Source organism: Pteronotus mesoamericanus, unplaced genomic scaffold (assembly GCF_021234165.1).
Source record: "Pteronotus mesoamericanus isolate MK-2021 breed Mesoamerican mustached bat unplaced genomic scaffold, CSHL_Meso_final contig_20, whole genome shotgun sequence".
Lineage (NCBI taxonomy): Eukaryota > Metazoa > Chordata > Mammalia > Chiroptera > Mormoopidae > Pteronotus > Pteronotus mesoamericanus.
Window position 1 is genome coordinate 60,157,928 of NW_026555085.1, and position 24,934 is coordinate 60,182,861.

Genomic DNA, 24,934 nt, shown 5'->3' on the forward strand with positions numbered 1-24,934 from the left:
TTACTGGTATTAGTTTCTATTTTAATTCTGTTTTGATAAGAGAGCATATTCTGTCAAATCTTCTGAAGTGTATTGAGACTTTCTTTTAGTTTATTTTGGTGAATAGATCATCTAGAATTTCAAAGAGTTGTATTTTGCAGTTGTTGGGCATTTAATATATATGTCAACCAGAGCGAAGTGATTGATAGCATTTTTAAAGATCTATACTATGTGAAATTTTTTCTAGTATTCAACTGCTGAGGGTGGTATATAAAAAAACTTACCAACTATTTCAATTGTGATTAGAATTTGTCACCTTTTTTCATATAATTCTGTTAATTCTTGATTTAAACATCGCAAAGCTATGTTACGGGGCTCATTCACATGTATGAATATTATGTCTTAATGAGGTTTTTAAAAATATCATTATGAAATACCCTTCTTTTTTTCTGGTAATACTTGATTTTTAAGTCTGTTTTTACTCTTGTCAACGTAACTGTAGCTTTCTTCTGGCTTATTGTTTTAATGGTAAGCCATCTTATTCTCAATCCTTCTGTATCTTTCTAGCTAACGGGGTTCTCTTATACACACCACATGGTCAGATCTTGCATTTTAGCTGTAAAGTTAAGTTTACACTTAATGTATTTATTTATATGGTTTGATTACCACTTTGCTTTTTTTGTCTGTGCCATTTTCTTTTATTTTACCTCTTTTCTTCCATTTCTTCCACCTTCTATTAATATATTTTTGAAATTCCATTTTAATTTATCTATTGGTTTTTAATTTAAAAAAATTATTTTTGTTTGCCATACCCAAGGTCATCTAGATTTTTTTAAATGTTATCTTCTAGGAGTTTTATAGTTTTGCATTGTAAAATTAGGTCTATGATTCATTTTTAGTTTTTGTAAAAGGTGGAAGGACCGTGGCTACATTCAGCTATTTTGAAATGTTGTTACAGCACCATTGAGGTGGAGGTGTATTTCATAAGATCTACTTTAAATATCTTTCAATTTGATGAAAGATGAATATCTTAGAAGCTTTGATTTCATAAGGATTTATTTTTTTTTAATTTAGCCACTTATCTATTAAGTGCCTTTTATTTTCAAAAAGGAAATAAAATAAGATGTCCTACCATAAAAGGATTGATTTTCTTACAGGTCAATGTGTCAGCTAAAAAGTTTTACAGAAAAAAAATCAAACAAAAAGTTAAGGGATAAAAGATGAGCATGAACTGAGTTGGGAGGTCTACTGGAAACCTATAGCTTCAAGATTGTAAAGCTTAATATTATGATTATGGTGTTGAGAGACAATTGATATATTCTGGAGAATGTTACGCTTGGCATCATGGTATACAAAGGCTTTTGGTGTCAAAGATCTGGCTTTGAGTTGTGGCTCTACAATTCATCAGGTATGACTTTGAGTCTCTGGATGTTCTCATCTAAAAGAAAGTAACAACTACTGTTTTCCTTGATCTCCACAATCCTGATTCTCCACCTCTGCCTTAAATTGATATTGAGCACACTGCTGTGTTTCAAGGATGAATTTAGGCATGGGAATATAGATATAAAATTAAGATATTTCTTTTCAGGAAGTTTATAGGAAAATAGATACTTTATAATGCAGTAGGGTAAGTGTTATTATTATGGTCCTATATGCCATGTATAATGGGAACTCTGGAAAAGGAGTACCTTTTTTTGCTCTAGAATGTCACGAAAGGCTTCGAAGATGAGATAATGTTTAAACTGAAATTCAGTAATGGCAGACAGGGTAGAGATAAGCTTAGCAAAAGCAGTCAGCATGGTGCCTGTTGATGAATAGGTTCCTGATACCTGCTTGTTTTCTCCTGCCTGTCCCACACTTGTCTCAGCAGGAAGAGGAGCAGACTGGATACTTATGAAGAAGAGTATTAACTATTTATCAGCTTGCTATTCAGTGTACTAAATACTGTTCTTGGCATTTTACATCAATTATTTGGAATCTAATGGTTATTGTACTTTGATATTTTTTTTAATTCCTAAAAGATAGTATCCTCAGTTGATAGATAAGGAAACTTGGGTTCAGGGTTTTTTTGAAAACTCCTGTGGTCATGCAGTTTGAGGTTTTAAGTAGTAGGTTCAAGATTCAATTCCAGCTTTAAACTTTGTGTGCTTTCCATTATGCCTTTTGAAAGGCAGTTCTAGTACTTTTGTCTATTTTTAGCGTGTTCTTCCCAGTTTTGAAGTACAGGCCAGATGGAGGGACTTACTGGAGGCTTTCTTTAATTTCAGGAAAAAAATTTCAAGACAGGTAAAAAAAAAAACTCATTGTTTTTGTCCATATGTATATGGAATTTAATAATTTGACAGTGGTTAAATGGGATTTTTAGCTATTCTAGTAAAACTTGGTAAACATTGACTTCTACAATGCCACCACATTTTTTTAACTTCTGTTTTCTTAAAGGATTTAAGAACTAAAATGTTACTTTTCTTCAGTAAATTGGGAAATATTAAAAACGTATAAAGGGAAATCCCCTTACACTTTAGTTTGACACAAAAAACAGTGTTACTTATTTCAATTTGTGTCCACATAGACAGGGTGAAGTCACAGAATTTTTTAAAAGGTCATTCTATAACAAGGATAAAGTTCTGTGTTTTATAACAAAAAGAGGGTGATGTATTCAACGGTAAGCAATTTTTCTTGCTTGTACATCACATTACTTGTGCAGCCAAGGCAGGATCCCAGGTTTCCTGAGTCCAGTGATAGTTCTGGTGTGTGTGTGTGCCTCAGGCTTAACTTGATTCCTTGAGCATCTTGGTATGTAGGTCAAAAGCATATAGTCCTGTCCTGACTGGTGTGGCTCAGTTGGTTTGGCGTCATCCCACAAATCAAAAAGGTCACTGGTTTGATTCTTAGATCACATGCCTGGGTTGTGGATTTGGTCCCGGGCGGGGGGGGGGTGGTCAGGTTGCAACTGATCAATGTTTGTCTCCCTCTCTTTCTCACTTCCTTCCCCTCTCTCTCTAAAAACAAATAAAATCTTTCTTAAAAAGCATATATTCCTTAAGAGTGTTAACCATTACTCATACATATTGTGTGATATCTCTACCACTATATATTGTATAATAATTAACTCCCCTTCATTAATTGTAGATTAGTCACTGATACTTTAGAAAAAATTAGTGTTTGCCTCATAAAAACATTAAAAAGAAATGAAATATATTTGAATTTTCATTAAGTTTTTTTCAGCTTCTTGGACTCCTAAAATTATCTGTTATTGCAGAAATATGTTTTTTCTAACATAACTGTATCACCCAGCTTTACTGGACTGAAATTCTAATATAACTTACTTTTTAATTATATTTTCAATATACTTCCTAGTAACGGAGACAAACACTTAAATTTATTGTTGTTACAATTAAAGAAAGTAAACTATCAAGATATTAATTAACTTGTTCAAGAAGTGGCAGTAAAAAAAAAAAAAAAGCCAGATTTTGAGGTTTAGAGTTGTCTTCCCCTTGATTGTGGTAGGCAGCCTTTCTCTGATGAAGCACTTGGAGTAGTCTTACAAATATGTTTGTGTTCCGTTCACACCCTTATTGGTTTTAACAATAAATTGTTACATGAGGTGTTTGGGCAGTTGGTGGTGGGGGCTGTGAAAGAATTCACAAAGAGAAGAAAATGCAGAGAGCAGAGTTTTATTTTCTTTCCCAAGCGAGGGGAAAGGGCTGGGTGTGGAGATGTGCACCAGCCCTGAGGGGTGGGGGCTTTGAGCTTTTATGAGGTGATGGGGTGGCTGTAGAGCAGGATGTTTCAGTTGGGCTTGTATAGGCTGCAGCTTGTCTTGATGTTATCTTTGGGTGTGGGGTCTGGTCACTGTGGTCTGGTATGTCCTGTTTCATAAGAAAGTTCCTGGAGCCTCTGCACCTTCAGGGCGCTTCCAGTAATTTTCTAGTCCTGAGGATAAGGGCTCATAAAACAATTAAGGTTAGTCATCCTTTACCAGGATTGGCTAGCTCTGGCAAAGAGCCTGAAAAGGGGACTTTTGTCCTGTTATGGGGCACGTAGTAATTTACAGCAGGTGATATGTATGACTCTTGAAGTGTTTTCCAAAACCAATTCCTGCTTGCAGTTTTTAGTGTAGTTTTAACAATCTCTTGCAAAAACTATGACAGTTACCTTGTAACAAGTATGCCCACATACATTCCTCTCCACATATAAACACATTATTGCCAAGAAACTATATTTTTAAAACACAGATTTGACCTTGCTACTTCTAAAAGTGTAGCAGGTAAGCAGTTGCTTAGTGGTTGGGAATAATGAATTGAACTGAACACGCAGAGTTTATAGCAGAAAGAGAGAGTCAGATTTATTAAGCAATAGTGCACTCCACAGAACATGAGAGCAGGTCAACTCCAAGCAGAGATTCACCCTCTGTGGCCGGAGGTATTCTGTTCTTATAGGGCAGATATTTTCTGCCTAGTTTCGACGGGCTTTCTTGTGCCTGTGGGAGTAGCTATATTACTTTTAAGCTACTGCACATGCTGTCTCCCATGATTTTCTTTGCCTGGCCACCAGGACAGAGGCTGGCGGGGGGCGGGGGAGGGTCCCGCAGTGCTAATGTATTATAATGCTGTTACAATGAAGCAGGGGTCCTGTAGCATCTTCTGCGCAGGTGCAGTCATGATTCACCATGACTCAGTGCTTTTCCAGAACGCAGGAAACCAGTCTTAGAGCAGGGTCTCTGTCCTGTATCGATGTCCTTTGTCTTAGCCCCTGAGTGCCTCCAGAGTTTTGTCCTTCCTGAGGAACCTCTCTTAGAACATGGTTTCTGTTCTGTATTGGTATCTTTTTGTCTTAGTCCTAGGGTGCCTCTAGAGTTTCCTCCCTCCTGGCCATCTCTTGCCTCGATAGCAAAAAAAGTATCACTAGATCTTTATTTTACACAGAATAAAATTATGATTCAGTCAACTTTATTTTAGACAATAAAATTATGATGTCAATCAACAATTTCCATCACCTGGCTCTAACTTATATTTTCCAGGCTCAGTTTTGGTTACCCCTTCACAGCAATGCACTTAAGTAAACTACTTGCCATTCCCAAACATGTTTCAGCTATCTTGCTGCACAAGCATGTGGTTCAACCATTAGCTCAGTATGGATTACTACTGTCAGTCTCCATTAAAACGTTGTCCTCTCTTCATACATGCAAAAATATACAAAAAAGTATGGAGGCTTATGGGTAAAAGCCTCCATATTGCCTTCTGCCCAGGATAGGCCTCTCCTTGGTGTTCCCTTTAGCTTGGGGAAATTTTCTAACAGTATTCATTTCATAATTTTTCTTTCTTTGTGTTCTGTATTCTCTCTCCCAGGAATGCTAGTTAAAGTTGGATATTTGTTCTTTTATATTCACCCTCTACTTCTTATCTTTTCTGTCTTTTCTAACATGTATTACATTTGTTGGGGTGGAGGATCTGTTTATCTGTGTCCTGAGAGATTTTCTAACCTTTTACTTCCAATCCACTTAATTTCAACAATCATTTTTAACTTTCTGAGTGGTTGGGTTTTTTTTCAGTTTTCTGGTTGTTTTTGTTCCTGTTTTATTGATGTCATATTGTCTTACTTCTCTCTGAAGATACTAATTGGATGGTATACAAAATTTCTTTGTTCCCTCAGTCATTTTGACCTTTCTTCATTATGCTGCATGTTTTGCAAATTGTAGTTGACCCTTCAGATGTATGACTGAGGGGTAAGAATGAGGGATAGGAATGATTTAAGAATGCATGGGTAGGGAGCTCTTGGACCAGTGGCCTCCTAATTGTAGAATGAACAGGGGTTTGTGTGTCGGATCCAGTATTTCACCTGTTGCCCAGGTATGTCATCCAGTCTCTTAGAGAAGGGCCCCACATTATTTGCCTTAGACTATGAATGGTCTCGCCTACAACCTAAAGAGAGGTATTGTAGATTTTTGAGACAGGAAACTGACAGGGTTAGATTAATTCAGAGAGAATATGCAGGTGTGGAAGATGCTAGAATAGGGAGGAGACTTGAAATGTTAATGAAGAAACTATTACACTTACCCAAGTAGGAGAGAATTAGAGGTTGAAGTAGGGCATTAGTAATCCGATTAAATAGTTGGGGTGGATGAAAGAAATTATGAAGATAATAGAATGTACAAGGTTCAATAAATGGTTTGAATAAAGCTAAGGATTGGAAGCACTGTAACTAGAAAAATGGAAGTACCTGTAATGAAAATTGTCAAGTCAAAGAGAAAAGTTATTTTTGTGAAGAAATATAATAAACCCTAGCCAAGTAGCTCAGTTAGTTAGGACATCGTCCTGATACATATAACAAGGTTGCAGGTTGGTTCCCCGGTCAGGGCACATACAAGAATCAACCAATGAATGCATAAATAAGTGGAACAACAAATTGATATTTCTCTCTCTCCCTTCCTTTCTCTCTCTAAAATCAATCAGTAAAAAAATTTTTTAAGAAATATAATGAGCTGATTCTTCCCCATCTTTCAACAAATCTTTCTTACCTATATAGTAGCAATTTTTGATATAATAGAATATTCTGTGTAAGTCACTTTCTTTTTTGCAATGCCATTATAGTTCATTAGGAATGCTATTATTTTTGTGTGAAGTATTAGACGTGTAAATTGCCTTATGTAGTATTGTGGGGAAGGATGAGTATATGACAGAATTTTTATAAGTATTCTTTCAGAATATCACAAAGAATGCACAGAACTTAGTGGTCCATAAGAAATGGAAATGTACAAGGTATGGTAGAAGTAACACCCGCTTGAGTGTGGTTGGTAGGTAATAATATGGATGTAATAATTTGTAGTTTTAATATGAACATTTCACCTAAAGTGTTATATGGTATGCTTGAGTGTTACATTATTATATTACACAATTACATGCTTATCATTTGTAAGAAAAGATTTTGTAATCAAAAAAAGGGTGTTATTTGTGCTGGACCCTGTGCTTTAGATTTGGAAGAGCCTATCTAAATGATCAATTATAAGTTTACTTACAAATGATACCTAACAAAAATTGTAATAATGGAAAATGAAATCAGATTAAGTTTGTGATAGTGCCCCTGGACACTAGAAATGAGGAGGAAATAAGTAAGTGATGGAGTTTTCACTGCAGAAACAAAACGTATGAACATATAACGCTAAGTAAACCTCTGTCCATTCCCTTAATTGCAGTGGTTGACCAATGCTCCACTTCATCTGATTTGCTAATCTGCACTTTTTTGAGTGGGGAGTGAGAGAGGGAATGAAAACAAAAGAACTCCTTACAATTAGGAGAACACTTAGGAAAAAAATGGAAGATTTGGAAATGTTAAAAAAAAAAGCTTTAAAGCAGTAATTGTTTTTATTTTAAACCATGTAGGCAGTTATGTTTTTTTTTCCTAATTTCTTCATAGCATCAGACAGCAGAAGTGGTACTGCCAGTTACAGACTTCCGCATGAAGGATTTTGCAGTGTCAGATGACCTGCACTAAACAGGTTAAAAACCCTGTTTTCACATATCGTATTACTTTCACAATGAATAGTCTCCTTTTGCATTGAATTTCGAAGTGTTGTTTTTATTTGTTCCAAGTAATTATTTGGTTATATGTAATTATTTAACTGCCTTTTGAATCATGGACTTGAGAGGGGTAAAGATTTTCTGGTTCAGTATTTCCTTAAATACACTAGTCATCTGTGCTTATAAAGAAAGGACTCTGGCATCAGTTATGTCAAGAAATTGCTCGGTTAAACACAGTTAAATAAGATTTTTATTTTATGGTGGTGGAGGGTAGGGCATCTCAGAAACTTTAGTGTGATGACTAAGGTAAAACAATATATTGCATAGCATTTCACAAACTTACGATGGGGGGACCCCCCCCCCCAAAAAAACAGAATTATTTTCTGGAGGGTGGGCCCCTTGTAGTGCTGGCTTCCCCGCTTAGGTGAGTGTTCTAAGAACCCATCTGTATCAGGGCACCACTAGCTGGTAGTGGTGTGAGAGGCTGCGTTCAGCTTCCGTGAATTTTTCTTGAAGTCTCTTTCAGTGTGTTTGCCCATTTCATGCCCACACCACTCTAAGTGTTCAGCAGTTTTTGACCAAAAACAACACTACCCCCATGCCCCACCCTCCCTATTCACCCAATCTTGCCCCGAGTGACTTTTTTTTTGTTTCCCTGGATGAAAAAAGTCCTCAAAGGGAAACCATTTTGCCGATGAGGAAGAGGTGAAACAAAAAATGGAAGCAGCACTAAAAGGCATCAAAATAGAAGTGTTGGAAAACTGTTCTGAGTAGTGGAAAAGCGTCTTAGTAGATGTATCACGTCAAATGAAGAGCACTTTGAAGGTGACTGACGTTTAAACATGTAAGAATAAATACATAATTTTTAATAAATAAATTCTCGGTTTCTTTTGATTCCCCCCTCATGTTTGACTACAAAATCCTTTCTTTGTTGAGCCTCTTTTGGAACCACTGTTCCTCATAACGACGCATGTGGGGAAACTCAAAAACGCATGTGGGGAAACTCAAATTCCTTAAATTTACAGATAAGTAGAAAAGAGATGAAATGACTCATTCAAAGCTGTGTACCCATTTACTTAAAGAACTGGACTTGAACCAAGGTCTTCTACCATATTTCATTTTGCTCCCTTTGTCCCCAAATTCAAAAAGTCTTAACACTGCCTGATATTCCAAATTAAACCTGGAAAATATACACAAGGGGTTCGGAGAAATAAACTAATGATTTTTAATTATTTTTAGTGTATTTTGAATTGGCACAAGTACTTTGACAAAGAGTAAGATCCAAGAGGCCAGCTCATATCTGTAACCAAGGTTACACTTTGGTAATCAGGAAACTTTTTTGCAAAGATCAGCTATCTTTCATAGAGGGCAGGAGGATGACAGCTAGTTGGGGGGAGTTGTGAGGGCGCGGAGGGATGGAGCAAAAGGGAAAAAAGACTCATGGACAACAATGTGGTGATTGCTCGGCGGAGGAGGGTGGAAGGGGACTAAATAAGAATGGGAAAAATACAATAAAGATTAAATCCAAAAAAGTAAAGAAAAAGAAAACATATGCCTACAAAAAAATCAATTATCTTTCAAGTTATAAAAATCTATTTCCTTTCAAATTATAAAAAGCTCACACAGTACAATCATAGGTATTATCAAACAGCTTCCCCACTTTCCCAGAAAATGACTGTTTATAACTTGTCTGTTCTTCCAGACCCCATTTCTACATTAAAAAACATGTAACTTTTAAAAACTGCTTGATATAAATGACATTATGGTAAACACACTCTTCTTTAACCTTAATTTTTAAAATCAACAATGTTACATGTTTATCTTCCTAAATTAATACATGTACATCTTCTTTTAATAGCTCGATGATGTTATACTCTCTAGCTCTACTCATTTATTTCATCAGTTTACCAATGATGGACATTAGAGTAATTATGTTTTTTACAAGACAGTGCTGTGGAAAATTTTGATACAGGGTTTTGTTTTGTTTTTTTTTTAAACCTTGTAAAGTTCAAACCTTAGAGAAATACTGACAGAACCTTGTAAGTATTCTGTAAGAGAGTCATTGAAGTGGAATTGCTCTGTCAAAGAATATGAACATGAAAGGTTTTGTAAATATTGTCAAATTGTCTTTAAAAAATGGTATTAGTTTACAGTGACAGCATTGTAACAGGAAACTTTAAAATGGTATAACCTTCACTGAACTTTACAAACAAAAAAAGATTTTATACTTAGTAATGGATAACAAAGAATATCTTGTATGTTAATCTTAAAATGATAGAATTAATTTATAAAGCATTAATAATCATGATCTCTCTTTCTCTCCCCCTCCCTCCCCTGCTCTTTACAGAGCAAATTATTCATGGAAGGATTTAGAAGCCTAAAAGAAGGAGAACCAGTGGAATTCACATTTAAAAAATCTTCCAAAGGCCTTGAATCAATACGGGTAACAGGACCTGGTGGGAGCCCCTGTTTAGGAAGTGAAAGAAGACCCAAAGGGAAGACACTACAAAAAAGAAAACCAAAGGGAGATAGGTAGGTAATCTTTCTCATTTTTTAGTTTATGAGTTTACTGTATTTGGGAAAGACTTTTGAAAATTTATATTTTTATAATGTTATCAGACCTCATATAATCTAGCAAAATTAAAATGCTACCGCTCCGTAGCCGAATAGAATTTATCAGCAGTATAGGCTAACTGAAATTTAAACTGTCTGCAATAACACTGAACTGAGCAATAACACTGAACTCAGTGTTGGGCACTGAAGAGTCAGTGTCCTGCCAGCATTTTCATTAGACTGTTGTGAGACCACAAATAAAATTGGAGTTTTCAACAGACAGAAATACCTGTCTGTACATCCCAACACCTCGCCTGATTTTTCAGTGAAAACACACTTAATTGTTCTTAACAGATAACTCATAAAGAAAATTCAAATAACATAAACAAACTAAAAAAGCTAGGAAAAACCACTTGAAATCCTGACTAAAGATGGGAATCATAATTTTTATGCAGTTTTTTGAAACTTGCGTTTCCTCTTCACTTGACAACATATCATGAAACATTTCATGTCAATTATTAGAACCTGCATAGATTCCCACAGTGGGAGTGTTCCAAACTTAATTTAAGCATGGTTATATTTATGGATAGTTAATCTATTTCTGGTATTTTGAATTTATCAGTAACACCACAGTGAATCTTTATATGTACATTTTTGGAAAATTGCCTGGTTATATCCTCAGGCCCAATACCTAATAATGAAAAAAATCTCAATCAAAAAGTATGCGCTTTAAAAGTTTTGATATCCCCTTCCAAACTTCTCTCCAGAAATGATTAAAGCCAATATACAACCCCTCCTAAAGTGAGACTGTTCATTGAATAATGTCACGGTTTTAATCTTTCCAATTACATAGGTTAAGAGGTGCCACTTATGGTTTTTCTTTGCATCCTTTGATTGGGTTAGAGATTAAATATTTATGTTAATTTTATTTTTAATTTTTTTCTTTGAATTGTATGTTTCTTATCCTTTGCTCATTTTCTATTGAGAAGTTTATTTGCTATTATTGATTTGCAAGTTCTGTTTATATATTTACCATGGTACCCTTTGGCTCAAATAGATAAATATTTTTTTTAACTTATGAAATATACTTTAGCTTTAATTATAGTGGCTTTTAAAAATAGAATTGAACTTGCCCTGGCTGGATAGATCAATTGGTTAGTGTGATCCTGATTGCTAAGATTGAGGGTTCGATTCCTGGTCAGGGCACATGTAAGAATCAACCACTGACTATATAAATAATTTTATTAACCAATATCACCCCAATAAATTTGATTAAAAAATAAAAAAGGAAGACTGGGGCAGGCAATAAAGGTATAGTAGCCTTTCTTCTAAAAGGGAGACTTCAGTCCTTCATTTGACTTTTTCCTAAAAACAAAGAAGCAGAACAAGTCAATGTCACTCTCCCCAGCTTCCTTCTCTCTAAAATCAGTAAATTTTATAAATGGTATTGAACTTTTGAATTATTTTATTTTATTTTATTTTTTAAAAAGATTTTATATATTTATTTTTAGAGAGAGGGGAAGAGAAGGAGAAAGAGGGAGAGAAATATCAGTGTATGGTTGCCTCTCTGGCGCCCCCCACTGGGGACCTGGCCCTCAACCCAGACAGTGCCCTGGCTAGAAATCAACCTGGCAACCCTTTGGTTTGCAGGCTGGTGCTCAATCCACTGAGCCACACCAGCCAGGGCTGAACTTTTGAATTTTTATACAGACAAACCTGTCACTTCTGACCTGATAGTTACCTGCCTTTCTAAACTACCAAATAAAAAATATATCCAGCTATATGTTCTTATATAATTTTTATTACTTATGTTCTACCTTTAACTATCTCTTCTCTTTGTATGCAGTTTGTTTTTGAAGAGAGGGCTGTAAGGATCTAGCTTCTCTTTCCTCTCCAAATTTCTAACTAGTTATCCATACAGTATTTTTTGCTTAGTTCATATTTTCCCACTGGTTTGAAAACCCATCAGTAAGAGAATAAATTCAGTTTTGATCTACATTTTTAGGAGCTCATTTTGTATAAAAGAAAGACCATGAAAATGTGTACAAGTGAACACTTACCGGTAAACGTAATTTTCTGCCCCCAGAGAAAGAAATAGTATATACATATATGCGTATAGTTAAAGCAAAGTAAAATAAAATCAGGCAAAAGAAATAAAAATTTAAAAATTTATTTTCCATGTCTTTTAGATAAAATATATAACAATATGCTTCCAACTCAGAACCTAAGTACTGGACTAGAATCACTGGAGAGAGAGAGTAAAGGAGGCTGGGAGTAGAGAAGCAAGATAACAGTCCATGCTTTCATGTACCTTGAAACTCCTTCCCTTAGACTCAACTCAAATGTCTGCTCTATAAAATCATTGTTATATAATGTCAGACATTATAAGACTTTGATTTGGGGGAAAACAGAGAGGCATTGGAAGATTTGAATTTGAAAAGTGAGAGGGTCAGGTTTCCCTCCTTAAAGTATCATTCTGGCAGCTGTGATAACAACACAGAGTTAGAGAGGCAAGGGTTGAAGTTAAGGAACAACTAAGGGCGAGTCCCAGTAATGCAGGAAAGAGATGATGGTGGTTCAGGTGGGGACGGTAGCAACAGAGGTGGTGAGCAAAAGTCCTAATAGTGTTTTGAAGGCAGAGACAACAGAATTTTCTGTTGTGTTAGATGTGCACTATGAGGACAGTGGTGTTCAGGAGAACTTTAAGGTTTGTTTTACCTAAGCAACCAAAAAGATGGAGGGGCCATTTACCAAGATGGAGACAACTAGGGAAGGGGCAACAAATCAAAAGTATGGTTTCAGACATACTGAGTTAGAGATACACAATAGACGTCCAAGTGGAGGTGCAGATTGGGCAGAAAGATGCGTGAGTGTGGAGTTACGGGGCTAGAGATAAAAATTGGGCAGTAGTCAACAAAAAGATGACATTTACAGCTATAAGACTGAATAAGACCACCTTCAGAGTGAAGGGTAGAATACTGAGCCCCAGGGCATTCCAGCATTTAAGGATCAGGAGGAGTGGGAGGAATAGCAAAGGCCGCTAAGTAAGAGGAGAGAAATAGGAGCATGAAGAGAGAGCTTTTCTTAGAAGTCAAGGGAAGAAACATATCAAGAAAGAGAGAATACCAGGTGTGATAAATGGTGCTGAGAGTGAAATGATTAAATAAGATGACCACCAAGACTTAACCATTGTAGCAACACGGGAAGTCATTAATAATTTGACGAGATCTCATCAGAGGGTTGGTGGGAGTGAATGCCTAAGTGGGTGGTTTTCAACAGAAAGGAAAGAAGTGGAGGCAACCAGTGCAATTTTTGAGATGTTTTCCTATAAATTGGAGAAAAAAAAATGAAACAGTAGCTGAGAGGAAGAAGTACAGCCTGTTTATGTGTCCATAGTGGTCTAGGAGAAGAGGAAGGACTGAACATGCAAGAGAGTGGGAGACAATTGATGAAATGATTTCCTTCGGTGGAAACAAGGATTGGGATTTAAAACATGAGTACAGATGGTTCATTCTTTAAAAGTGGAGGTAAGCCCTGGCCAGTGAAGCTCAGGTGACTGGGTGTCGTCTAGCAAAGCTGAAGGTCACAGTTTCGATTCCCAGGAAGGGCACATGCCTAAGTTGCGGGTTCAGTCCCTGGTCAGGGTGTCCATGAAAGGCAAATGATGTTTCACTTCCTTCCTTCCCCTCCCTCTTAAAAAACATATTTACCTGTAAGGTATGGCATACAGGTAAATATGAAGATTGAATAAGGTGAAATTTCTCACCTTTTTATCGTATGTTAGTGAAATTTGAAACAAGGTCACCAACTGGGAAGGATGGTAGAAGAGGAGGTTTGGAGATTTAAAAAGAAAGAAGAATGTATGAAATAGGAAAATAAAAACTGAATAAAGACATTGTGGAAAAAAGGTAGAATTCCAGCCTCTACCAAAACCCACTTAAGTTGGCAGGCATAAATTTAACGTAAAATCAGTAATTATGATTGTGGTTTTTTTTTCTCTCCAGCCATTGTTGACCTCATGGGCACAAAGATGAATTTAACAAGAGTTGGGGTTCTCCTAATTGAGAATGGCAAAGGGAGGGAAGCAAAGGCACTGAGGATATATGCACAGGAGCAATTTAAAGATTTTATTTATTTATTTTCAGAGAAGGGAAGGGAGGAAGGAAGAGAGGGAAACATCTATGTGTGGTTGCCTCTCGTGACCCCTACTGGGGACCTGACAGGCAACCAAGGCATGTGCCCTGGCTGGGAATCCAATTGGTTTACAGCCTGGAGCCCAATCCACTGAGCCACACCAGCCAAATTGATGCATATGATCAATTTTAATGATGGGTCATAGAATATAAACTGGCTAAGGAGTAAGGACATTGAGAAAGTAGCAGGTTGTATAGGTTACAAATGGGGTCAAAGAATTCTTGTAATTGGGCTACTGGAAGGAATGATCTGAGAAGGCAGAAGGCGGTGGTGGTCAGAGGGTAAATAACCGCCTCAGCTGCTTAAATTTATTGTGTGTCGTTCTGTGATTAAAGCTTTGGCACATTTGGTATCTAAATTCCAACTTTCTATTAAGTTTGGGATACCAATAATTTTTATCACTAGAATTAGCAATTTTGGTTTTCTCCGTGCCACTTATTTTTGTAAAATGATTGAGAAAAACTGTAATAAAATAGTCAAATAAGCACAGAGACTCCTGTATAGAAATTGAAACAATGAGAAAATAAGTTGTGAAAATGTCAACGGATGTCTGGAACAGTTACCAAGGCAATGATTTGCTTCCTAAATGTTGAAAAGACGTCAGAGATCTTTGATAACTTCTTGATTTCTTCCATGGTAATTAAGCATGTCTACTTCCTGAGATAGTTTTAGCAATGAGCATAAAATTATGCCTTGGTCTAGATTTTCATGTTTATTAGCATAATTATGTACAGTACCTTCAAAAATCTTAAAACATTCTGGATTTTATACTTTTTTCCTATTGCCTTTTTGTTCTTGATGAAGTATTTTATCATTTTAAAGAACCACCTCTTAGATTGATTCCGTTATACTGCTTTTCCTAATATTTTCTGTGATTATTCTTATTTCTTTTCATTTTACCTTTCATTATGAAAATTTTCAGAATACAGAAAGAAAAAATGATACAGTCAGTACCCAATTATACCCACATATTTTAATAATTCAAACATTTTTGTGGAAACTTTTTAAATTTTTAAAATATATACAGATGCCATAGCACTGTAATATGCCTTAACTTTCCTATCAAAATAAACAATACCTCCTTAATAGCATAGAATACCTAGTCCATATTAAAATTCCCACAGTTAACCAAAACTTCTCTCTTGTGGTTATTTTTTTTCAAATCAGAACCCAGTTAAGGAATATTCCTTTCAGTAGTATTTATATGTCTTAAGTCTCTCATAATCTAGAACTACCCACATACCACTTTTAGGAAAAAATTCTGTGTCATTAACTTATTAAAGAGACTAGGCCAGTTGTTTCATAGCTTGTGGAATAATCTGGTTCATTCTAGTGTTTTTAAACTTATTTCTCTAACACCTATATTGCCAATAAATTGGAGGTGCTATGCTAAATATGTTTATCATGAATCTAACAAAACCCTTTCAGTCTTTCAATTTGCCGGCAATAAAAGGGTTCCATAAACAAGTTTCAAAATACTAGGATGAATCCAGATCACAATTTGAGTTTGTCTGATAATTCCTTGATTACATTGAGGTTCTTTAACTTTGGTGAGAACATCTGACACTGCGTTTCTCTCATTGTGTCTTATGTGGTAACATACAATTTTGAGTTTTCCCATTATTGATGTCTTTGACATTCGGTCAGGGTGGTGTCTGCCTGGCTTTTCCACCTTAAAGTTACTTTTTTCATTTGTAATTAGCATTTTGTGAGGAGAGATGCTTTAAGTCTATGTAAATATTCCATTCTTCATCAAACTTAAAATTTTTAATTTATTGTATCAATATGAACCATAAGTTTCTGTTTTTTTATAGTGAGTAATAATCTGTAACCATCATTATTTAACTTATTGCTCAAGTTTCAGCCAGTAGGAGTCCTTTCAAGCTGGTTTTTGTGTCCTTTTTACAAGTCCTCATAATTTTTTGAGTACTTCTTACTGTATAAGATACTTTCAAATTATGGCCTACAAAATATTTGATATCAGTTTTCTGTTTCTATGAGTTTGGGTGTTTTTAGATTATACATATAACTGAGGTAATACAATATTTATCTTTCTCTGTATCAGACTTATTTCATCTAGCACAGTGCCTTCAAGATCCATCTATCTTATCCCAAGTAGCAGGACTTCTTTCTTTCTTCTTTTTTTTTAAAGATTTTACCCATTCATTCTTAGGAGAAGGGAGGGGCAGAGGGAGAAAGATTAATGTGTGGTTGCCTCTCACACACCCCCTACTGTTGTTGCGGGACCTGGCCCACAACCCAGGCATGTGTGCCCTGGCTGGGAATGAAACCAGTGAGCGCTTGATTCGCAGGCCGGCACTCAATCACCAGCCAGGGCAGGATTTCTTTTTTTATGGCTGAATAACATTCCATTATCTCTATACCACGTATTTATTATCCATTCATTCATTAATGGACATTTAAGTCATTTCCATCTCTTGGCTTTTGTAAACAATGCTACAGTGACCATAGCAGTGCAGATACCTCTTTGAAATAATGATTTTCTTCCATTTGGATATATAATCAGGAGGGGGATTGATGGATCATCCAGTAGTTTTTAATTTTTGGAGGAAAGCCCTGACTGTTTTCCACAGGGGCCACACCAGTGTACATTCCTATCAACAGGGGGACAGGTGTGCAGAGAAATGGCAGGGAAAGGATGACAAGATAAACTCCCCAGATCCTTAAATAGCTGTTCAGCCAAAACTGTGATGAATACAGAAAATGCAAGACAAGTAAAACTGGAGCAGCAGGGACAAGAACTATATTGTAGATGTGGTCTCCCTTCCCTTCTGCCAACAGTGTGCAAAGGTTCCCTTTTTTCCACATCCTCACCTTGCTATCTCATCTTTTTGATAGTTGCTATTTAACAGGTGTGAGGTGTGTCTCACTGTGGTTTTGATTTTTATTTCCCTGATGATTAGTGATGTTGAGCGCCTTTTTCATGTCCATGTGTATCTTCTTTGGAAAAACTATCTCTGTCCTTTTTTAAATCAGATTATTTATTTTTGTTTTTGATTAGTATGATTTCTTATATACAGGGTCCAGCCGAAGTAACACCTGCTTGAATGTGGTTGGTAGGGTAATAATATGGGTATAACAATTTATGGTTTTAATTTGAACATTTCACCTAAAATGCCATATAGTGTGCTTGAGTATGATATTGTTATGTGACAGATTACATGCTTATGATTTTGTAATAAAGGAGTTTGTAATAAAAAAGAAGCATTATTTGTGCTCGACCCTGTATATATTGGATACTAACTCCTTATCAGATACATGATTTGAAATCATTTTAGTAATGGTTTATTTTGCTGTGCCAGAAGCTTTTTAGTTTGATATATTTCACTTGTTTATTTTTGCTTTGGTGTCTCTGCTTTTGCTGTCAAATTAAAAAAAAAATCATTGCTAAAGCTATGTCAAGGATTTAAGTTTTCTTCTAAGAGTTTCACGATTTTAAATCTTACATTTAAGACTTTAATCCATTTTGAGTTGGTATTTGTGTATGGTGTAAGAGTGTTTCAATTTCATTTTACTTGTGGCTGTCTAGTTTTCTGGCACATTTATTGAAGGGACCATCCTTTCTCTATTGTATATTTTTTGCTCCTTTGTTGTAAATTAATTGACCATATGTGTATGGGTTTATTTCTGACCTCTATACTCTGTTCCACTGATCTATGTCTGTTTTTATGCCAATACCACACTGTTTTAATTACTGTACTTCTGCAGTACAGTTTGAAATTAGGAAGCATGATGCCTCCAGATTTGCTTTTCTCAAAATTGCTTTGGATACTTGAGGTCTTTTGTGGTTCCATAAAAAATTTAGGATACTATTTTTGTGAAAAATGCCATTGGAATTTTGATAGTAATTGCATTGAATCTGTAGGTCACTTTTGGTGTTATAGACATTTTAACGATATTAATTCTTCCAGTCCATGAGCATGAAATATACCTTTCCATTTTTTTTTTGTACTCTTCAACTTTGTTCATTAGTGTCTTGTGGTTTTCAGTGTCTTGTGGTTTTCAGTGTCTTGTGGTTTTCAGTATATCAATTTTTCACCTTTTTTGTTAAGTTTATTCCTAGGTATTATATTCTTTTTGATACATTTGTAAATGGGGTTGTTTTCTTAATTTCTCTTTCTGTTGTTTTCTGTTAGTATATAGAAAACACCTGATTTTTTAGTATTAATATTTGTATCCTTCCAATTTACTGAATTCATTTATTCTAACAGTTTTGGTTGAGTCTTTGGAAGTTTCTGTATATAGTATCATGTCATCTGCAAACAGAGACAATTTTACTTCTTCCTTTCCAGTTCGGATGTCTTTTATTTCTTTTTCTTACACAACTGTCCTGACTAGGACTTCTAGTACTAATGTTGAATAAAAGTGTAGAGAGTGGGCATCTTGTCTTGTTTTTGATCTTAGAGAAAAAGCTGAAATCTCTTGTATGAAGTGAGGTGTGAGCTTCTCACACGTGACCCTTAGGTTGAGGCACAGCCCCTCTACTCCCATTTTATTGAGAGTTCTTATCATAAGTGGATGTTAATTGTGAAAAACCTTTTGTGCATCTATTGAGATGATTACATGATTTTATCTTTCATTTTGTTAATGTGATGTATCATGTTCATTGATTCGTAGATGTCGAACATTCTTGTATCTCTGGAATAAATCCCACTTGATCATGGTGTATGATCCTTCTATGGTATTATTGAATTTGGTTTACTAATATATTCTTGAGGATTTTGCATTCCAGTTCATCAGAGATATTGACCTTTAATTTTTTCTTGTAATGTCCTTGCTGGTTTTGCTGTCAGGGTAATGCTAGCCTCATAAAATGAATGAAAATGTTGCCTTCTCTTACATTTTTTGGAAGACTTTGAGAGAATTGGTATTACTTCTTCATAGTTTTGGTAGAACTCACCAATGAAATAGTGTGGTGCTGGACTTTTCTTTGTTGAGATGTTTTTGATTATTAATTCAATCTTACTAGCAGTTGGTGTGCTCAGATTTTCTATGTTTTCATGATAGGATGCTAGGTTGTATGTTTTTAGGAACTTATCCATTTGTTTTATGTTGTCCAATTTGTTGGTATATAATTGTTCCTAGTAGTTGTTATAATTCTTTATATTTCTTTTATACCAGTTGTAATGTCTCCTTTTGTTTCTAATGTTATTTATTCGAGTACTCATTTTTTCTTAGCAAGTCTAGTTAAAAGTTTGTCTATTTTGTTTATCTTTTCACAATACCAGGTTTTATTTTTGTTGATCTTTTCTGTTGTCCTTTGGTCTATTTCATTTCTTTTCACTTTGATCTTTGTTATATTTCCTTCTTTCTAGTAACTTTGGGCTTTGTTTGTAACCTTTTGAAAATGGCTTTCTTCACTCAGCATAATGGCTTCGAAATTCATCCAAGCTGCTGAGTGTATTAGTAGTTTATTCCTTTTTAATTGCTTAGTAGTATTCCATTATTTGGATATAAAACACTGTTTATCCGTTTATCTGTTGAAGGGCAGGCATTTGGGCATTTACAGTTTGGCAATTATAAATAGAGCTGCCACAAACATTTGGGTACCATTTTTCATGTAACATAAGTCTTCATTTTTCTTGGAGTAGGATTGATGGATAATATGGTCTATAAAATATTCCTATAATAATATTTCATTTTATAAGAAGCTGCCAGCATTTTTTCCAGAGTGATTATACTGTTTTGAAGTCCCACCAACAATATGAGATTTCCAGTTGCTATGTATAATTGCCAGCATTTGATATTGACCATATTTTTTTTTTATTTTAACTATTCTAATAGATAGATACCTTATCATGGCTTTAATTTTTATTTCCCTAATGGCTATCAGTATTGAGCTTTTTTTATGTTTTTGTGTCATCTTTTTATTTTCTTTGGTGAAGTATTTGTTCATACCTTTTGCCCATTACTGGATTGTTTGTTTCCTTATTGTTGCATTTTGAGAGCTCTTTATACAATTGCATATATAAATAAGTCCGTTGTCAGATATATGGTTTGCAAATCTTTTTTTTTTTTTAATTTGTGGCTCCTCTTTGCAATCTCGGAAGCATCTCTTGCAGAGGAAAAGTTTTAAAGTTTGATAACGATATTTATCAATCTTTTTTATTTATGCTATACCTTGTTTAAGAAATCTTTGCTTAACCCTAGATCACAGAGATTTTTTTCCCCATGTTTTCTTCTTGTAGTTTTATAGTTTTACATTTTACCTTTACATCTACAATCCATTTAGAGTTTACTTTTGTATATAAGGTTTGAAGTTTAGGTTGAGGTTCATTTTATTTTTTGTCTCTGAATAATATGAATTGTTCAAATGCCATCTGTTGAAAAGAATATCTTTTGAAATGTTTTTAAATGAGAAAGTTTAATCTAATTTCTGGTATTTCAAGTTCAAAAATTAAATATTTAAGTTTTTATTATATGCAGTTAAAACATTTAACATTCAAAATTTGGTTCCATTACTCAAGAGAATGTATTCGTTCAGTTCTACTATATATTCAATTCTAATACATATGTAACAGAAACACATTTTGTGAAGATTTATGTCTTTATGGCAAGAAATAATTTTAAAGACTTTACCTTAATTTTATGTACTATTTATAAAAGTAAGTGGGATTATTTTTAACCCTGTCTCAGAATGGAATTGAATTTAGTGTTCAGTTAGTAGTATCCAGTTACTCAATAGCAGTGTTATCTTGTTTTATTTTAAATCCTTCCCATTCAGTCCTGACCAGTGTGGTTCAGTTCGTTGGGCATCATCCCATGAAGTGGAAGGTTACCGGTTTGATTCCCAGTTAGGGCACATTGCCTGCATTGCAGGTTCATCCCAGGTTGGCGTGCATAGGAGAGGCAAGTGACAGGCAACCGATGGACATTTCTTTCTCACATTGATGTTTCTCTCCCTTTCTTTCTCTCTCCTTTCCCCTCTCTCTAAAAAAACAAATTTTTAAGAAATTAAATCCTCCACATTTAAAATACTTTCTTAAAATTTCAAAGGCGCCCCAACTGGTGTGGCTCAGTGGTGGACAACATCCCACAAGCCAAAAGGTCGCTGGTTGGATTCCTGGTCTGGGCATATGACTGAATTGTGGGCCAGGTCCCTGGTTGGGGACAAGCAAGAGGCAATTGATTTGATGTATCTCACGCTCATTTATGTTTCTCTCCCTCCTTCTCCCTCCCTTCCCCTCTCTGTAAAAATAAATAAATAAAATTGAAAAAAATATTTTTCAAGTGAGCCCTGGCCTGTGTGCCTCGGTGTACTGGTCATCATCAGGCAAACCAAAAAGTTGTGGTTCGATTCCTCGTCAGGACACATGCCTGGCTGTATTTGGTCCCCACATGGGGCACGCACAGGAAACGACCAGTTGATTTTACTCTCCCTCTCTTTATCCCTCCCTTTTCCTCTTCCTGGAATAAATTTTTTAAAAAATGTAAAACAAACTTCAAATAAAGTAAATTTAGATTTATTTTTGCTCTTTAGTTTTTCTTACATTCATTATCAAAGAGTAAAGAGACTGAGTGACACCTATAAAGCTCTCTTTATAGCAAAAGTTGTTAATAAAAAGATTTTGAAACTTTATATTTTTCTCAAAAACTGGCCTACACTTATGTTTTTATCTTCTATTTTTTCCTCATAGTAAACCATAATTTACTATGAGGAAAAAGAAGTATTTCTTTTTAACAAAAGGAAAGTGTGGGGTAAGATAGCAGAATATTATTTGTTTGCCAATATTGATTTTTAGTATTTGTATAAAAATAATTTATAACATACAATTAAATATTTTATATAGTAAAATTTTAGTTTATATTAATACATATATATTTATAAAAAGCAGTGTACTAAAACAACTAATTGGAAGTCTTTCTGTGTAGGTTAAATTATTTTAATTCTTATAATTAAGGATAAAAATGTAATTTTTTAAATCATAGGAAGTACATGCGTTGTGTTAATTGTATATATTTGGTATACATACAGCTTCATATTTTTAAGTTGTTTGTGGTTTCTTAACTTCCTTTTCTATTCTAATTTTTTTCTTTGGTAGTGACTGTCTTCTTTGTTCTCTTTAGCCTTCCACATCTTTTGACCTAACCACACAGTCCAAGAAGTGCTATTCATAATAATGCAAGTTTACTTTCAACAATGTTGAGTTGAGATTTTAAAAAAATAACTTAGAAAATGATATCATTGTTCTGCTTTCATTCCATTTCAGGCAATATTTTATTTGCATCACTGCATTAGCACATGAGTAAGCTTTTTGATTTTCTACATGAGTTGAAGTTTTAATGTATTTTGTTTAGAAAGAAGGGTAATTATATAGTTCAGTATTAGTGCTTTTGGCTTGGAAGTCTAGGGAGTTCCTTTCATTTGATCATATTAGAAAGTCTTGTTCATTTATCAGTTTTTAGATGCTCTTCATTTAAACTTAAAATTGATTGAAATTTGACATTCTTTTTAGTCCAATATTAAAATATGAGAATGGTGCATTACTATAGATTTACTGTTTATGGTCAGAAACACCAAGGTGAACGTGAACAAAAGCTCATTATGTATATCTAATTTATTCCCAGTTCAGAAGAACTAATTTGCCCTTTTTTTAAATAGAAGTAAAGATGTATGATAGTAGAGTTATTTTTACAGGACAATGATTTGTGGTTTCACATTCTTTAATTTGAAAGAAGGTTTTGGAAGCCATAAGATATTGTTCTTTATTAAAGAACTATGTGTTTTCAGTTGTTTATTTTTAAATATTTATTGAATGCCCTCATTTACCTAAAGTAAGCTCAAAACTTGTGGTAACCCTCTTCTCCCTCCTCCACCCGCCTCTACAGCAGCATAACCTCTTTCACTCATTATCTCTGCGGTATAATTTGAAGTTTTTCAGATTCTTTATGGTTAGGGATTCTAGTTTATAGTTTATGTATGTGTGTGTGTATGTGTGTGTGTGTGTGTAGTCTACATAGAATTCTTAAAATAATAAATCTATACTTAAGTTTATGATATGATTGTGTTAAGGGTTATCTGTTTTACATTAAAAGTTCTTCTGGTTATTTTATTTTCATATTTATTATATGCCAAAACCTGCTCCCAAAAGAAAAAGAAAAATACTCTTTAAGTGGTAGAGATATTTGAAAATGTAAATCAACAAATTCCAATAAATAACTGTTTCACCCTGATACTTGGTGATTAGATTTAGGAATTTGCTCTTTAGTTGGTTCCTATTGTGGAAGAGAAATCTCTCAGGCATGAATTGATAGTCCAGATCCTTTGAGGTCTGTCTATTCTGACCTATGACCCCTATTCTTACAAGGTCAACATCTGAGGGCAGGAGATTAAGGCAGTTTAAAGACCGGAATGGTAAATGGAATGGAAAAATTAGCCAGCACATTTTGGGTGCAAAACATCAAAGTCATCAAATAGTTTGCTTATTTTAAACCTGGCTTATGGGTGTAACAAGCTAATTTTACTGTGTTTGTTGGAATCAGAAAAATTCAGTAACCACAATTCACTTCAAGAATCTAATGATAAATTTTAACTGTATAATACAAAGTAAGTTCCTAAAGATTAACTTCAAAATATCCAGAAATGCAAAAAAATTTGTCACAGTGTCAGTACATTTCAGTCTTGTGTCCCATTTGGACACTTAATTTAAATTTAAATTAGGAAAACATTTACCTTAGCTTTTACTATGAAATATTTCAGTTCATCAGCAATATTAAATAAAATATATACACTTACATCAGCTGATAATTTCAGGTGACTAACAATTTAGTTATAATTCTATACTGTTGACCTTTAAGAAAATCTGTTTTTAAAAGTTAGAGGTAGGAAATAGAAGAAAGTAAATTGCTTAGGCAGGGATATTTTGTTCTTTTTTTTTTTTTTTCCATTATCTTTTTGAGACTTTGCTCTTTTTATTTTACTTCTTTGCCTCTAAAAATGTCCCTTATGCCTTTAATGATATGCTTTTCGTTGTAATTTCACCATATAGACCAGTAGGTATCCCTTCTTAGTTCCTATTTTTGGTCCCTTGTAAGCAGTTCCCCAGCACTCTTTATCTTACATTTGTTTGTATCCTGGACAGCTGTGAATTTGCATCTTCTGCTTCCTACTAATGACTGGCAAGGGCTGGAGTTGAATAACTGAACTGTTGCATCCAAGTTTCCATTCATCCATACAGTGACTAAAGAAATTAGTAAAACCAATAGAATACCTAAGTCCTTAATTCTCTTGCATTTTTTTAAATTCTACTTCAAATTTACTTTATTATAGACTTAATTTTAGGGTGGTTTTCCAAGTCCTTTCTTCTTGTGATTATTTGTCCAGAGACCTCTTAATGAGGCAATTATAGTTGTTTCCTTCATTCACATTATCTTAGCAGATGCTCTCCCCGCTGTGGCCTGTGTTCATACTCGGCAGACAATGTGCCATTCTCACCACCCTCTGCAAGACACTGTGTGGGGCTGAGCTTCATTCAGCGCTGCATAGGTCTCCCAAGGTGCCTGATGGGAATGGTCAAAAGCCGAGTGGCAAATAATCACAATTTTAGGTTGATTTTCTGATTGCTATCTTATTCTAAACATAATAAATGATAAAATAATGCCTGCAGAAAAAATATATGTTCCAAAAAAAACTAATAATATGTCAAGTAAAAATTGTGTGTTTAAAAGTA

At 34.7% G+C, this 24,934-nt stretch overlaps 1 protein-coding gene across 2 annotated transcripts in view; it reads left to right on the top strand.

The window, feature by feature from the left end:
• Nucleotides 1-24,934, top strand: part of LIN28B (lin-28 homolog B) — a 107,472-nt gene that overhangs the window by 49,455 nt on the left and 33,083 nt on the right. For both annotated transcript variants that reach the window (XM_054568875.1, XM_054568876.1), the window contains exon 3: nucleotides 9,844-10,028. In XM_054568875.1, coding sequence (XP_054424850.1) covers nucleotides 9,844-10,028 — 185 coding nt within the window. The remainder of the gene's footprint in view (nucleotides 1-9,843; nucleotides 10,029-24,934) is intronic.